The sequence below is a fragment of the Oryx dammah genome, unplaced genomic scaffold (genome assembly GCF_014754425.2).
Source record: "Oryx dammah isolate SB20612 unplaced genomic scaffold, SCBI_Odam_1.1 HiC_scaffold_8, whole genome shotgun sequence".
NCBI classification, from domain to species: domain Eukaryota; kingdom Metazoa; phylum Chordata; class Mammalia; order Artiodactyla; family Bovidae; genus Oryx; species Oryx dammah.
The window spans coordinates 47,565,017-47,578,457 of NW_024070192.1; the positions used below are offsets into that span (position 1 = coordinate 47,565,017).

Here is a 13,441-nt window from a genome sequence, read left to right on the forward strand (position 1 = left end):
GAAATAGAACATAAATACTGAAACTTCCCTGTGGTTCGCTGGGTAGGACTTCACCTTCCAATGTAGGGGGTACAAGTTCATCCCTGGTTGGGGAGCAAAGATCCCACATTCCTTGTGGCTGAGAAACCAAAACAGAAACAGTATTGTAACAAATTCAGTAAAGATTTTTTAAATGGTCCACATCAAAATGATCTAAAAAAAACCAAATAGAGCTACTGTTGAGAAATGGGATCTAAATCCACTTGAGTCATTTATGTTTGGAATTAATATTAGTTTGGCGTGCTGCAGTCCATGGGGTCACAGAGTCGGGCACAACTGAGCAACTGAAATGAACTGAATGTTAGTCTTCATATCCAAAAAATTACATTCTGGACTACTGGGATGAAAAATCAAACATAGTTTTTTAAAGAACTAATATTTTTCAACTTTTAGCTAAGTTGCTTTTTCTCTCTCGTTATTGAGTTTTCTGAGAATAAAGATTCCTGTATTGTCCTGTTACTTTTTGGAAGTTTTAGTCCTTGAATATAGATATATTTGGAGTTTTAAAAATTAAATTTTGGAAATAGAGATTCTGTCAAAGAACATTTTCTTGACAAGCATGTGAAATTAAATCTGATTGTCTTCTCTAAATATGTAATGGTGTAACAGTGAAGGAACCCTCAGTCTACCCTTGAGTAGGCTTCTCATCATTTTGAACCTGGGACAACCATTTCTGTAGTTGAGTCAAGAATATACAGTTGATTTTCTTACGCAGGAGACACTGAGTCGTAAATTTGAGTATGGTTATATTATGTCTCTAGTAAATACCTCTACTTTTTTACTTTAAAACATTATTCAGGAATTCTCTGTGTGTACAGTTTTGCTTTTTCTGGGAAGAGAAAAAATTTGTTGTGGCAACACCTTGACTGAGACGTTCATATGCCTTCATGTCTTAATTTGCTAGCGAGGCCTTAACTTAGTTTATAGAAAAGGAACTTGTAACTTGACTGTAGATTTGAAAGAAAGATTCGTAACCAAAGGCCTGTCTTCTATTAATTGATTTGGTAGTGGTACTATTTGAGGTTTGTTTATTGTATTTGATACAATGTTTCCTAGTAAGGAACTGTAATTAATTGAACTCACCTCATGCGAAGAGTTGACTCATTGGAAAAGACCCTGATGCTGGGAGGGATTGGGGACAGGAGGAGAAGGGGACTACAGAGGATGAGATGGCTGGATGGCATCACCGACTCAATGGATGTGAGTTTGAGTGAACTCCGGGAGTTGGTGATGGACAGGGAGGCCTGGCGTGCTGCGATTCATGGGGTCGCAAAGAGTTGGACACGACTGAGTGACTGAACTGAATAAGGAACGAAAAGTGTTGAAATACTGGAAATTGAAAGAAAGCCCCACATAAAATTATAGATTATCTAGACCAGTGCTTCACTAACTGTAATATACATACAAACTCCTTGGGGATCTTATTAAAATGTAGGTTCTGATTCAGTAGGTCTGGGTATGCTTGCTTTTCTGAGACACTTCTAGGCTCTGCTTTTGTTGCTATTCCGTAGACCACCTTTCAGATAGTAAGGATGTAGACCAGCAATCCTAACCTTTTTGGTACCAGGGACTGACTTCATGGAAGACAATTTTTCCATGGACTGGGGATTAGGGGGATGGATTGGGGATGATTGAAGTGTATTACATTTATTGTGTACTTTATTTCTAATCTAATGCTGCCGCTGATCTGACAGGAGGTACTGGTTTGTGGCCTGGAGGTTGGGGATCCCTGATATAGACCTTTATTTTGTGAAAGAGGAAACAGAAGCCAAGGGAGAATTACTGACTGGTCTATGTTTTCAAGATTGATTAGTGATAGTTAAGACTATATATCCTGAGTCTCTTAATTTGAAGACTGGTATTAATATACTGTGTTTGAAGTGTTCAGCTGTTGAATTTTCAAAGTGCTCAGTAATGATGATTTAAGTTAAAATATTATTATATGGAGGAATAGGAAATTATAAACCTATTCAAATATTTATTTTATATCCTTTATATTTTACAGGGAGTAAGTATGTCCTTTTTTTTTTTCCTCCTTATTTGTTCAAAGTTGTATTGCTGGCCAGAATAGATATTACAGGAACTAGATGATGTATGAAATTGTATGTTTTCCTCCCACTGCAGCCAGATATGAACAGTTTGGTTCTTGGTTAAGGTGACAGCAAAATAATTCAGTGGTATCTCTTCTAGCACTTAGTTGTGAAAAATTTCTATTTAAAAAAAAAACAACTTTATCCTGGGTGTTTTGATGTCCTGACATAGGAATATGGGCTTAATATTTTCACTAGTTCTTTTCTCATCATTTCTAATGATCATCTTTGAAGAAATCTGAGATATCTTGTTTCTAATAAGATTTTTAGCAGTGTAATCTCAGAACTCTGGCTTCCTTTCCCTGAGAGTTAAGCAGCGATGAAAAGGCCATTTAGAAGTAATGGGTTGATGGGAGGGCCCCTGGGGTAGTGTTTTGAAAGAGAAGTCTTAGATACTTAACAGGGAACTATGCACATGAAAGGCCTGAGCTTCACTTTGTCTGCATAGCCTTGAAATAGGCTTATTCTCCTTTTTAGATTTCCTGGGTATCAAATAAAAATTAATAGCAAATTGAGATGCTTGTGTCTATGACTATATACCAGTTGCAAGGGAATTTTTTTTTTTTTTTTTAACATCAAGGTAGTTAGAATAGACTTAAAAAATTCTTTCTCATTTAGTCAGAGGATTTTTCTCAGGATGGCTCAGAAAACCCGTCTCGACAGCAGAGTTATTATTAAAGGGACATTAGTACATTGGAATAGTTTCTTGGGTTATAGTAGAAGATGAGTAGTAGTAGAAAATTAGGTATCACTATCTGAAAACTTTTTGATTATTTTTATGTCTGTATCAGCACATGAATCTTAGAGGATTACATGGTTCAGTTAAGAGAAACAAACTTTTAATGTATGAGTATTTAAAGAGTTCCTTGATAAGAGAATTTCTTATATAAAGCTATGCACGCAGGGGCATTGACTTCCTGGTAGTGGAAATTGCCACTTAAAGTGATTTCTTGTGGAGTATGTAGCATTCTGTCTCTGACGTAGTCTCCTGATTGGTGTGCAGGGCACTGGGTAGCTTGAATTTCAGCAGTTCTGTGATGAGATCTAGCATATGGCAATGTATACTTTCTGCTAGCTCATTTTGCTGGGTATCTGAATGATTCAAATTTTTAAGACTGCTTTCATTCAGTCTCACTTTTGTGTGTATTTGTACCTCGCTTTTCCCCTCATCTCATAAAACCCACTGTTTGATATCACAGTAGAACATAGTGCTCAAGCTTTTTCCTCTCCCATTCTGTCAAAATTTTAACCTTGCTTTATATTCTTCTAATCCTTTTCCTTTTTCTCATATTTAACAAAAATATCCCCTTGGAAAGAATGTTTGCTCTAGTTTAGCATTCTTCCTGTTGTGTCTTCAGTTTAAGTTGATTTGAATAGTATCCCTTTGGCTTGGGGTTGGGAAGATTTTAAAGTAAGAGTATATTAGATATGTTCTGTAATGCTCTTGAAAAGGCACCCTTGTGGAAATAGATCTTTGGGAAAACATTTAGGTGAAAACAACATTTTGAAGTCTATGAAATGAAATTTACTGGAAAGTTAGAGGTGCTACTGTTTTCCTGGGCACTCTACTTGAGACAGTTAAGTGTAGATTGAGCCCAGGGCTCAGCACATTAGAGACTTAAGGAAGAAATCATTTCTTCAATTTTTCCTCTGCAGTGGTGGTGACCGCGGTGGCTTCAAAAATTTTGGTGGTAAGTGCTGAGTATCCCAAAATGTTTCAGTGGAAATGCTATATAAATCTAAAAGCCACCAATATCCCGCAGACGTAGTCTAAGCCCTTTCTTATTCTGTTGAGGCTGGTGTGTGTTGTGTGCTTTAAAAAGTTATATACATATTTATCTCAAAATATTAAAAAGACAAAGTTGATCTCAAATAGTCCAATGGGTTTCTACACAGTGAATTTGCATGAGAGTCTGTGGTGACCAATGAATGAGACCGTCACTGGATTTTGTCAATAACGTTTTTAAATAAAGGTAGCTGACATGGTGTTTTAAAATTACTAGGGTTTTCCAATCAGCCTTCACAATCAGAGCTTAACAAAAATGATGCTAGCATAACGCCAAAGTGGCTGGTGCCGTCTGGGACAAGCTTAAGGGAATATTGACATTCATCTTGATTTCTTAAACTTTTAATAAAACCTAATTTATATATTTACTTTGTAAATCTGTGATGGTTACTTACAAGGATTTTGAAAGTATTGACTTTTCATGCCTTGGTTATTATTACTGTTTTAAATGATTTCTAATGAGTCGCCTTAAATAGCTTTCTTTTTCTTTCTCTTTTCTTTTCCCTTAGGTCACAGGGATTATGGACCCAGACCAGATGCTGGTAAGGTTTATAATAGTTTGTGACTTTGCCATTAAGGAAATGTTAGTTTTCCATTTTTTCAAAGGAAGAATATGTGTGTTTGGAGGAGTTAGTACAGGAGAAAGATTTGATTTGATAGTATTACCAGAACCAGGAAGCTTCCCTTTTAAAGATGTTCAGCAAGAAAAATTTAAGGGATTTGGAAAGTTTGCTAAGGAAAATCACTGTTTGGGAGCTTTCCCCTGCTCCCTCTTGCTTTTGTGAAGAAACACTTGATTTTGTATTGCTCATTAGCATTATTTATTTAATGACACTAAATCAGGTACAAGAGGATTTGTATCATTGGGGAATTAGAAGTAGAATAGCTGTGTTGAAGAGAATATGTTGGATTAATAGTCTGCTTAATGGGCCTAAGAAACCTGAAATCATATATGAGAAAATTGTCTTATTCTGTGCAGAGGTCACTAATTTCATGTGCCTTTTTATTTTCAAATGAGGTTCATGGCTGCCTGGAGCCTTTTGAAAGTAATGATTTAGATATTAAAAATTTGAGTTAAAAAATTTTAATATATATTGAAATCAGAACTTTTGTTTTTATTAAGATGCTAAAGTACTCTATGTGGATGTCAATTTCTGAATTATCTCTTGATGGACTGAGTTTTTGTACATCTTTCTTACTTTGTTGTACTAATCCAAAAGTATGTGAGTAAGGTAAGGTGTGTGTCAAGGTGCTCCTAATAATCTGATAAGTATTAACGTATTCTGGTTAAGATACATAGATTACATAAGAAGTCCACACTCCAGTATCATTTGTCTCTTATTTATACCCTCTGGTGTATATAAAGCTTATTACAGTGAATGGGAAATGAGCAATTCTGTTGGCTTGCTTGGAAGTCCAGACTGTCAGATTTAGGGAATTTCTACCAGAGAGCCTTAAAAGTATTGATTAGCCAGAAAGAATTAAAGCCCTCCAAAGAAAGGAATGCTACTTTATACTTTCTTCATCTCTTCCTGAGCTTGAGTCCTGTATCTGAATTTGAAGAGTAAGATTTATAAGATCTTCTTAATTGGTCTGTGTATTTGGCAGAGTGTGGACTTGAGCCACTTTTCATGAAGTTTAGTTGCAAGAATTGACCTATCAAACAACTACTGTGACCACTTTGTATGTTTATCATAAGAGGTTTCCTGTATTGGACCCTCTTCCTTTTGGTCATAGAAATAGTTGAAGATTGAACAACAAATTACTGTTCTTCGTTACTAAACAGGATATAGTTAAACCTAAGCAGTATATAAAATTAATCATATATATATTTTTTTCCTTTAGATTCAGAATCTGATAATTCGGATAACAACACAATCTTTGTACAAGGACTTGGGGAGGGTGTGTCTACAGATCAAGTGGGGGAGTTCTTTAAACAAATAGGAATCATCAAGGTGAGTAAGAAGTTGGCTTATGTTGAAAATATCCTAATTATTAACATATCTGGTTCAGATGCATAGGTTCTGTAAGAAGCCCACACTCCAGCATCACTTGTCTCTTGAAACTCCCTGATGCATGTGTCCACCCCGGGCTGGAGGCCTTTGCTGAATTTGCTAAAGACATAAAGATTGTATTCCTTGCTTGTGTTTACCTTTCTGCAGCCTTCCACAGCTTTGGTTTTCAATCTTAGTACTCTAAACTTAGTCTCGGCCTACCTTCTAAAATTGTGAGAACCAAATGAAATTGTGTGAACATTTATATATTCTGAAATACCAACATATGAAAACCCAAGTTATTACTAACAACTTTTTATGTTGGTATTTAATGTCTGCTATATATTTGCCCAATATAATAATGCTTTATTTCATAACTTTATTGTACTTAAGTGTTGTGCACTGTCTTTTTCATGCATATATTTTCATCTTCAACTAGAAAGTGGCATTTAGAGCAGTGTTAGTAGATTATAGCATTTGCCTGAAATCAGGTTTTTTTGGTGTCTATGAAATTACTTGAATCCCCCCCCCCTTCTTGGAGAGCAGACATTTCTTAAGAAATTAACACATAAAATATGTTAAAAAAAAATTCACATAGTTTCAAAAAGTAAAAATTCTTGTTTTCTACTCCCTTCTCAGCCAAATCCAGTGTGTATGCCTTAATGGTAATTTATTTGCTTGGTGAACGTTCTTCCTGTTTTGTTTTGTTTTGTTTTGTTTTTAATTTTACAAGGTAAATGTTTATATGAAGCATTATTTTTATTTCTTTGTGGGTTTGAGGAAATTATATATGGATAAAACAGTATGACGTGTATCATTTTTATAGTTTGCTTTTCACTTAATGTATTTTAGAATTTTCCTTTTCAGAACCTACAGATAACTTCATTTTTATGTTGGTAGTATTTATAGTATGGATATGTGAATTCCTTTAAAAAATAAGGAATTTTAATTATCTGAGTGGTTCATCACTTTTTCTTAAAATACTAACACCAGCTTGTTCATCCCTCAGACAAATAAAAAGACTGGAAAACCAATGATAAATCTGTACACAGACAAGGACACAGGAAAGCCAAAAGGGGAGGCAACAGTGTCGTTTGATGACCCTCCTTCAGCTAAGGCAGCCATTGACTGGTTTGATGGTATACCTCATTCATATACTTTCAGTGTGTGGTTTTGATAAATGTTTTCTGGTCTTGAAGTCAAAATATATTCTGGTAGACAATGATTATCTTCCTATTTACTTTTTTAGATATCCTATTGAGAATACAGGCCAGAATTCTTATGTACCTTTAGAAGTGAGATGAACTGTTTCTTTGTCTAAAATATTTCCTAATGTCATCCTTTGTGCTTGAGGCCACCCTCATAGAAATGTGAAGGGTTGGCCTGGTTGACTATATTCTTTTAAAATTTAGGTTAATTTCCCTTCAAATGCAATGTTAATATGTAGTAGAAGACTAGTACAGTAAGACTTTTTTCCCCCTGAAAATAAGAAAATATTAAAAAGTAGAAGAAAGGAGTAAAGCTTCCATAGTCTACATAGAGAAAACTACTGGTATTTCTTCCAGCTTTTTAAAATGTATTTTTAAAATAGTTTTATCATTCTACTCCAAAAGTAATTTTGTCTCATGCTTTTATTTCCTTGATGTCTTATAGTCATTTTCCCATGTTGAAAATGTATTGTTTTTGTTGTACCTTGTAATGGGGCTTCCCAGGTGGCGCTAGTGGTGAAGAACCCCCCTGCCAGTGCAGGAGAATAACACTGCATGTTCACTGTAGTTTATGAGCTCGGCACAGTTCTAAGAACTTTATGTGCGTTAACTCAGATCTTCACAGTAACCCTGGTACTTTTTTTTTTTTAATTGCTTTTATTACCATCTTACAGATGTTGTAACCCAGGCACAGAGAAGATAAGTAATTTCCAAGATCACAGAAGAAGTGTAGAGTTAGGGCTCAAACTCAGGCAGCTGGGCTGCACTCTCCCTGAAGAAGTAAATTGTGCCTGATTGATAGGCACATGTGGTTTCTCGCATTTCCAAGATTATTGCACCTGTGTCTTCCAATGCAGTTGCATTTTGATTTTTTGCTCTAAGCAGATCTTATCCCCTCGCCTTTGAAAGGCCAGGTCCATCCTCCCTCACTTCTCTGTTTCGTAGTTTCTGTGATTCATACAACTATTTAGCTTATAATATGTTAAAACACTTTCTCTGTCTTTCCCTCATAGGGCAAATGAGCCTCTTAACAGAAACTCCATAGTTCAGATCTTAATTACCAGGTCTTCGTAGAGCTTTTAAAATACTTATCCATGGTTTGTGTCCTATGTCAAAGAGCTTGCTATACCATTTGACAACTGTGGAAGGTTGCCAGTCATAGCAATTAGAGTTTGCTGAGAGGGCTAAGACTCCTAGATTTATAACTATTTTATGAATTCCTTGGGCACCTTTTTCTGATGTCTGTTCTCTTGTTTAATATATAGAGTGAAAAGGCTAATTTTTGTCTCCAAGGCAGAATATGTGTATATGTACATGTGTATAATCACAAATGCACACATTATTTTTATACTACTTCAGACGGTACCAACAGTATATAGTAAAAAAATGAGCTTCCTTTCTAGCTTTTCACCTACTGAGAGTTAAGCAACAATAGGCAGTGTATAAATAGGCATATGTGTGCATATGCACGCACACACACAGACACACACACACAGACACACACTCATTCCCTTAAAAAAAGAAATGGTAGCATACTACATTCATTGGCTTTCATGTAAAAATGATTAGACATGAGCTTTTTTTGCTCAGTAAGAAATGACTGTCTCCCAGTGACAAATCTGTTCTATTCAGTAGATTGTGTCATATTCTAGTATAGTTACCTTGACTCTTGAACGTTACTGTGTTTGAATTTCTGTGAGAACGTGTGAGTTATTTCTCTGAAATTAAAAATTTCCGAGGCAGTTTTATATTTTGTTAAGAGGTGGAAATGTGGAGTAGCATTTCTTCAAAACTATTTTCATTTTTTTTCTTTAGGAAAAGAATTCCACGGCAATATCATTAAAGTGTCCTTTGCCACCAGAAGACCTGAATTCATGAGAGGAGGTGGAAGTGGAGGTGGGCGACGAGGTAAGATTCTTGTTCATAGGCTTGGGTATTACACAGAGGGTTTAGATTTTCTGTCTTAAAGTGAGATACAGAATAGAAGATTAGGTAAATAAAGTGTCATAACTAAGAAAGGATGGGAAAAGGTTCTAGAAATCCCTTTGGAAAGCTATATGATGCAGTTTGTTTCAGTTGGAAATTAGGAGGCAGTTGTTTAACTGGTAACTAATTTGGTAGTTAATCTGGCCCAATGTGAGTTCCCTGATACAGTTACTGCCAACTTGTTTATTTCTGTTGTGTCTTAATTTCTTAAATTTGGAATATGTCATCTCACCTAATCTTTATCACTGAGATTCTCAAACTGAGGAGGGTACTGTAGACATGAAGTTTCTTAGTGCATTATTTGAACTATAATGTGCACCTTGGCGCTTCTTTCATATTTACTGCATTGACTGAATAAGTGAAGCCCTAAATCAAAGAATCATGGAGTTCTTCCATAAGAGGTTAATTTGGGGGGAGCTGCCCAGTTATTGATGAACACTTAGTTCTTTCACCTGATGCTTTTCCTCTGCTTTGTTAATATCTGCTACTGATTATTCCCTCCTCCTTACTTACCCCAGGCCGTGGAGGATATAGAGGTCGTGGAGGCTTTCAGGGGAGAGGTGGAGACCCCAAAAGTGGGGACTGGGTTTGCCCAAATCCGTAAGTATCCTATTTATTTTGGTGGATGTAGGAGTTGGGATTGGATTTGCAAGGTGCAAGAGGGGGTTCTGAATCCATTGGAAACTGTTGAGCATTTTATTTTCCTTCTTTCTTAGGTCATGTGGAAATATGAACTTTGCTCGAAGGAATTCTTGTAATCAGTGCAATGAGCCCAGACCAGAGGACTCTCGTCCCTCAGGAGGAGGTGGGTCAGCCTTAACGGCATCTGCTTCTAATCTTCTGGCTAGCATTAAGGAGGCTTTCCATGATTCTGCTGGCCTTACTGGTTTTCATTTCTACCTGCAGATTTCCGGGGAAGAGGCTACGGTGGAGAGAGGGGCTACAGAGGCCGTGGGGGCAGAGGTGGAGACCGAGGTGGCTACGGAGGAGACAGAAGTGGGGGTGGCTATGGTGGAGACAGAAGTGGCGGTGGTGGCTACGGAGGAGACAGAAGTGGGGGTGGCTATGGTGGAGACAGAAGCGGGGGTGGCTATGGTGGGGACCGGGGAGGTGGCTATGGTGGGGACCGTGGTGGGGGCTATGGAGGAGACCGAGGAGGCAACTATGGAGGAGACCGAAGTGGTGGCTATGGTGGGGACCGTGGCGGGGGCTATGGAGGAGACCGTGGCGGCGGCTATGGAGGAGACCGAGGCGGCGGCTATGGTGGAGACCGAGGCGGAGGCTATGGTGGAGACCGAGGCGGAGGCTATGGCGGAGACCGAGGAGGCTATGGCGGAGACCGAGGAGGCTATGGCGGAGACCGAGGAGGCTATGGTGGAGACCGAAGTGGGGGGGGGTTATGGAGGAGACCGTGGCAGTAGTGGAGGCTACGGTGGGGACCGAGGTGGTGGCTACGGAGGAGACAGGAGTGGTGGCGGCTACGGAGGAGACCGAGGTGGAGGCTACGGAGGAGACCGAGGTGGCTATGGAGGCAAAATGGGAGGAAGGTGAGTATTAGAATGTATTCGCTAATGTTTCTACCTCACTGCTCCTGGAGTTTAGAGTCTAAGCCCCTTTCATCACATTCTCTTCTTGTCCAGTTTTTTGTGACTTGAATTTCCCATTGTCAACTCTTTCAGCTAGGATGGAGAAGATCCACTTATTTCCTTGCTTAGTAATTTCCAAAATTTATTTTGTTTTGGAAATTCTTGTGATCTTTATATTTGAATAATGTATGATAGGTGTATGCATTCTTACAGCTAAAGATAATAGAGATTGAGAGATGATTTGAAACTGTGTAAATCAGGGATTCTTAATCTAAGTGAGGGACAAGCATACCTTTTATGCTATTTCGGTCACATGTGCTACCTTGCAGCTGTTTCTTTGGAGATTGTTACACCTTTTCCAGATTAAAAATCACTGGTGGTATTGATGGGAGTGTGTGATGCACGCAAAAGGTGTAGAGGCAGAAAGAGTTGAGTAACCAGTGATGCAAAATAACTTCAAAGCTGTACTAAGCTTCTTATGTCATAAACAGTATAGGGCAGCCAGAATTAGTATAGCATAGAGTTAGGAACACAGAGTTTGGAGACAGACTATCTTCTTTGAAATCCTGGCCCACCACTTATTATTAGCTGTATGACTTAAAGCAAGTTACTTAACTCTTTGGAGCATCATATTCTCATCTGTAAAATAGGGCTAGTGGCATGTAGCCCTATTTTGTGGAGTTGTATTAGATTATATTACCTCTGGCCATGGTAATCACTGAATAATTGTTACCTACTAGTAATGATCGTCTACTGAATACTTCTTAGTGCGTGGCAAATTGTGTGAAACTGTCTTTGTATACTGGAGTTCCAGTCCCTCTGTCAACCCGAGAGGTAGATGTACTTTCCATTTTATGGAATAAGAAATGTTAGGTAACTTTTCCAAGATCACATAGTAAGTGGCAGATCCAGAATTCTTACATGAAGGTGTTTCCTTGCTTATTCCAGTAATCTACTCCCTTTAGAATGCTGGAATGGCAAGGTCTCCAACCTGAAATACCACACTGGTTTAGAGTCTTTATTCTAGATGAAAAATTTTTTGAGAATTAGTCACAGCAAAGCTTCTAGGAACTTTGTATGTCTTAAAGCTGATAAATCAGACATTTAGTAAGCACCTTCTAGAAGTAGAGAAATACACGAGGCATATTGTCATCCTTATAGAAATTTGTCAAGCAGATGCTAGTCAGCAGCATCCTGAAGAAGTGTCTTATGCTCCCTCTTGGTAGAAAATTAGAATTTAGTCTGGTTCTTTATTTTTCATTCCTAGAAATGACTACAGAAATGATCAGCGCAACCGACCATACTGATGACTATTTTGAATGTTCCTTTGTCTCTGACAAGATCCATAGAGAAATTGCCAGAGTTTTGCCTGCTGCTTTCCTCGTGGCCTCTTCTTGGGTAGTGAAATTAAATGACATTTGAATTTTTATTTGGGGGGGAGGGTGGGGACAGTTTTTCTTTTAGAAATGTCAGTTGAAATATCCCCCTTTAGTTTCCAGCCTTCTCCTTCTCAACTCTTGAAGCTAAGTGCGTTGTAAAATATTGCCAAAATGGAAAGTGTTTTGTAATACTGCAATAAAGAATGCTTGTTTTGTGGACTTTTGTACATTAGTGCATTGTTCTGTCACACTTAGGGTGCAGTTGCAGCAGACTTGAACCCTAAAGAATTAGGAAATGAATTCTACTTCATGAAATTAAAATGTTACTTCCAACAATATTTATTGATCTCCTACTCCATTAAAAATGGTAGTTTTCCAAGCATGACCGTGTGTCTGAACCACCTGAGGAGGTTGTGAAAATTCCAAATTCCTAGACCTCATCCCAGGTCTGCTGGATTAGAAATTGGTGGGATGTCGGGAGGTAGAGCTGGGAATCTTATTTTAAGATCACCAGGTGATTTTGATATAGTTAGTGGACAGCTGAGTATCATTTATTTAGGGGCGTGTTCTAGATGCTGGGAATATGGAGGTACAAGAGCTAGGTAGAAGAGTTAGGGTTTGACAAACCAGGGTTAAGGTGTCAATGCACATGGCATGTTATGTGACATTCTTTGAAATATTTTCCTACCCTTACCAAGGATAAGGCACCGCATCAATGCTGTACATATTGCTTATCAAGCAAAAAGATAGTATATAGTTTGATAAGTGCTACAGTAAGAATAAATGCAAGGTGCTTTGATGGCTGGTTGAAAGGCTGCTTAACCCAGTCAGGTGGGGTTGGGAAGGCTTGATGAGTATTGAAAGATGATTAGGAAATTGGTTAAAGTAAAGAGGCTGGGCTGAGGAAATGATGTTCCCAGCTGAAAACTGACATGAATAAATCAAGAGTTAACAGAATGAAGAACAGGCTATTCACTTGAAAACTGTATGATTGTGATTGGAAGAAGGAATTTAAGAATGGGCAAGCAAAAGTTAAGATGGAGAGGTAAACCAGCTCTATGATAAGGTCCTTGCATTTCGTTTTCCCCTTACCTCCATATGGAGGCGTCATTAAAACATTTTAAGCAGGGGAGTGGCCTCATCTTGAGTGGCATCAACGGAAAATTATGGCTGCCTTGTAGAGAGATTGGACTGGAGACAGTGGTACGCCAGGTGAGAGATGATACTGGTCTGAGCTCAGATAGTGACTGGAGAAGGAGGAGATAATAGATTTGAGAAATGAAGGGGGAAATTTGAGAAGATTTGGCTAGATGTCAGAAGTAGTGGGAAAAGAGGTTTCTGGTCTGAGCAGTTGGGTAGATGTGCTGCTTATT

At 38.0% G+C, this 13,441-nt stretch overlaps 1 protein-coding gene across 1 annotated transcript in view; it reads left to right on the plus strand.

Annotated features, from left to right (window-relative positions):
- The window catches only part of TAF15 (TATA-box binding protein associated factor 15), a 29,436-nt gene extending 17,149 nt beyond the window's left edge, over positions 1 to 12,287 (plus strand). Inside the window, 10 exon segments of the mRNA XM_040244067.1 lie at positions 3,786 to 3,820; positions 4,425 to 4,457; positions 5,761 to 5,870; positions 6,919 to 7,048; positions 8,933 to 9,025; positions 9,622 to 9,703; positions 9,820 to 9,908; positions 10,010 to 10,491; positions 10,493 to 10,650; positions 11,957 to 12,287. Coding sequence (XP_040100001.1) covers positions 3,786 to 3,820; positions 4,425 to 4,457; positions 5,761 to 5,870; positions 6,919 to 7,048; positions 8,933 to 9,025; positions 9,622 to 9,703; positions 9,820 to 9,908; positions 10,010 to 10,491; positions 10,493 to 10,650; positions 11,957 to 11,996 — 1,252 coding nt within the window. The 3' untranslated portion in view covers positions 11,997 to 12,287.
- The last annotated feature ends 1,154 nt before the right edge of the window (positions 12,288 to 13,441 follow it).